The sequence below is a fragment of the Mus pahari genome, chromosome 2, assembly GCF_900095145.1.
Source record: "Mus pahari chromosome 2, PAHARI_EIJ_v1.1, whole genome shotgun sequence".
NCBI lineage: Eukaryota > Metazoa > Chordata > Mammalia > Rodentia > Muridae > Mus > Mus pahari.
In genome coordinates, this window is record NC_034591.1 from 160,968,591 (window position 1) to 160,971,868 (window position 3,278).

Below are 3,278 nucleotides of genomic sequence, written 5' to 3' on the forward strand. Positions count from 1 at the left end.
CACACACACACGCACACACACACACACACAGAGTAGAATTTAAGAGCATGCCCTAGCCCCTGCCACCTGTTCACAGGCACCGGCCACCTATACTAGGCCACTGTCATTCTAAAGCAACAGAACTGAAGACTGCAGAACTGAAGAGAAACAAAACACTTTCCTCCTTGCAAGCTGATAATCTCAGGTATTTTGTTATAATAATGGGAAATTGACCTTGACTAAGCCATTACAAAATTCAATGTAATTATTTCTCAAGTAGTTGAAACTTTTCACTCCTGAACTTTGAAAAATTACTTTATAAGACAGAACCCCTAGTAACGTTGTTTGGAAATGCTCGTTGATAAGAAAATTAATAATTTCATGTTGGACATTACTGGATATTTCCCAAGTGTGAAAGTATTTCTTCCTAATTGCTTTTCTAGACAGAAAGCACTATGTCACAGATACAAGGATGTTAGTGTTTGTCAAGTGAGGTGCCTCGGAAGCTTTCTGGTCTGTCATACTTCATAAGATTGAAACTTGTGTAGAACCCACTGAAGTCCATGTCTCTGGGCTGCTGTGGAAGGCCCTTTGAACATCACTCACCGAGGGCAAGAAAATGTATCAGGGAGATCAGCAATGACTGTAACCAGCCTTGGAAAACCTGTTGATTCAGGCGTGAGGGCAGTCACTCGCATGACCTCTGAAGGTCTATGAGCTATTGGAACCCCTGAGAGGTCTATTTCAGAAAACAAATATCCAATCAAAGTGCCAAGCTCCACCCAGGGTACCATGTTCAAGACTCTACAACGTGAACTCTGCCTTGCAGTCATCTTGACATTATTACTTCACGAACAGGGAATGACACCGTATGCAAACACAGCCTAAGGAAACTCCACTAGCAAATCACCACCAAGAAACACAGACTACAATCAGCACTTTTGATGCCACGGAGCACGCCACAGCAACAGCCAATCATGCTGGTTTTCTGTGTCCACAGTGATTATTGAAAGCAGAACAGGACACACTTGGTGGGGCGACTGACGCAGGAGTAGAGTCCTGGCTTTGGACACAAATACCCTCTGTTTCTTGAGTCGGTCACTTCTCTTGGCCCCCATCTCCCGGTCTTGACGATGCCTACTGTGGAGCTGAGCTCCTCGACCCTTCCAGTATTTGCTTTGCACACTATCCACATTCGACCTTGCGAGTGACCCTTGAACTCTTGCCTGGTCTGGGTGGTGATAATTACTGCATCGGCTAATTAACTTATGAACTGAACGTGCTCATTACGGCTTTGCCGACACAAGCACTTTTCCTCTCTTACCTCTTTCCTCCCCACACCCCTAGGCGGAAACCACTGTGAGTTCCATTTTTAAACTCAGGAGATGTAACCCTGATATATTTCATAACCTGCCCAGGATCATAAGATTTGCAAATCAAAGGGTGGGGATCCCGGGACAAACCTTCTGTTCCTAGAGCCCCTCCTTTTAGCTGCTAAACAGTGACACCTTTCATGCCTACCAAGGTTGACAGACCTCATCAATGAAGCACTACCCTGGATGGACCCAGACTTGGACTGTGAACCCGCTCAGCAACAACTAGATCGAGCAGAAACACGTGGACCAAGTACTTCTTTCACACTTCAATCTCAGGAGCAAATAACACGGGAAAAGATATTCAATTAAAACTTCCTTCCCACAGTCTGTGGGGGAAATGAACAAAGAACAGGAACTGTGGAGCCACTGGTGTCTTCCAGAGAAGGCACTGGGCACGCAACGCGGTCACAGAAAGGCTTTTTCCCTCACAGCCCAGGGGACAGGACTCCAAAACCTAACAGCTGAGAGCAGTCACCAGCCTCAACCTCCTCAGATAAGACAGTCTGGGCCAGGGCCCGTGAAGTAACCAAAAACTACCTGTGCACTACAATATATCTTAGGGTGCAATTAACTGTTCACCAGCGCAAACACTATGAAGGAATTTTCTAGAAACCAGAAAAGGTCCTACCTAACTAACACGCTGCTTTTCTGTATGCTATACATCTGTATTTCCCCAATTCATATACCGACTGAAATCACAAGGGCCTTGCAGTAGGCTGAGCTCCTTACACTGGGCGGAGGGGATGAACAGGGAGAGAGAATAGTTGAGTTCTAGAACCCTGGCTGCCCAGGAGGCCAGTTTTGGCAAAGCCGGAGGAGTGAGTCCTCCTTTGGCAAGGCCAAAAGGAAATTACTTCAACGAAGAGGGGCTGGTAATCCAGCAGGACAAAGCCACATTTGCACTGTGCACATCGCCTACTTTCATGGCCAAAGCCTGGGACTTCAACCCACCCGTCTTTCCAGCGGTGCGCTAGGACCGGCCATAGGGAAGATGAGGAGAAAACACACATTTTAATCAAAACAAGGCAGGGAAGGCAGGCTCGTAGGGCCTGTCTGGGGCGTGCGAACCACTTCCTCTTCTCGGATGTGTCTCAGGCTAGAAATTATGAAGTTGCTGAGAAGCGCTCGCGGCTTCCTGCGCGCTGTGACCTAGGGGACCCGGGGCTGTCCCAGGCGCAGACCCCAGACAAGCCGCGCGCGAGAGGGACAGGGACCCGAATTGGCTGGCGCTGCTCAGAGCACGTCCTGCTTACCCCAGGGTGCTGATGAAGCCATTGACCGAGCCCTCCGCGTACAGGGACACGATGTCCCCAATGTAGAGGAAGCTGGACATTTTGTCAGACATGCTGCTTCACGCTCCTGTGGCTGTCCGTGCTGTCTCCGCTGCACGCAAGGGTGAGCTCCGGCCCGCTGGGTCCGAGGGGTCCAAGCGGCTCTGCTCGGGGCGCGGCAGCGAGGCCACCGCTGGGGACACTGCGATGGCCCCGCGCCGCCGTCGCCGCCCCTGCCCAGCCGTAGGTTTCCTGTTCCTGGCGAAGTTCTGTCCTACACCTTCGCTCCTCCTCCCTGGCCCGCGCTCCCTCTGTGTCCCCACAGTGCGCTCCCGGCCTGAGCGGAGCCTCTAGGTCCCCTTGGGGGACTCTCTAGACCAGGTGGCGGTGCCCACGGACCGAGAGGGCGGGGAGAAGCCCCGTTGAGGGGGGGCGTGCGACCAATCAAGCCTGGGCGGCCGGGGGCGGAGCGGGGCCGGGGCGGGGCCAGCTCCCGGGGGACGGGCCACCCCAAAGCCGCCGGGACAGAGGCGTGGGAGCCACGCTGGGCGGCGCTGCGGGGGCGGCGGGGACTCAGTCGGGGGCATTGGTTCTGGGCTCCGGGCGATCTTGGAGGGGCAGCCCCGGGACCAGCAGCGACAGTCTGGAGTGA

At 52.7% G+C, this 3,278-nt stretch overlaps 1 protein-coding gene across 1 annotated transcript in view; it reads right to left on the reverse strand.

Moving 5' to 3' along the window:
• The window catches only part of Itpr2 (inositol 1,4,5-trisphosphate receptor type 2), a 397,058-nt gene extending 394,035 nt beyond the window's left edge, over positions 1 to 3,023 (reverse strand). The window contains exon 1 of the mRNA XM_021191683.2: positions 2,609 to 3,023. Coding sequence (XP_021047342.1) covers positions 2,609 to 2,700 — 92 coding nt within the window. The 5' untranslated portion in view covers positions 2,701 to 3,023. The remainder of the gene's footprint in view (positions 1 to 2,608) is intronic.
• Positions 3,024 to 3,278: the final 255 nt, after the last annotated feature.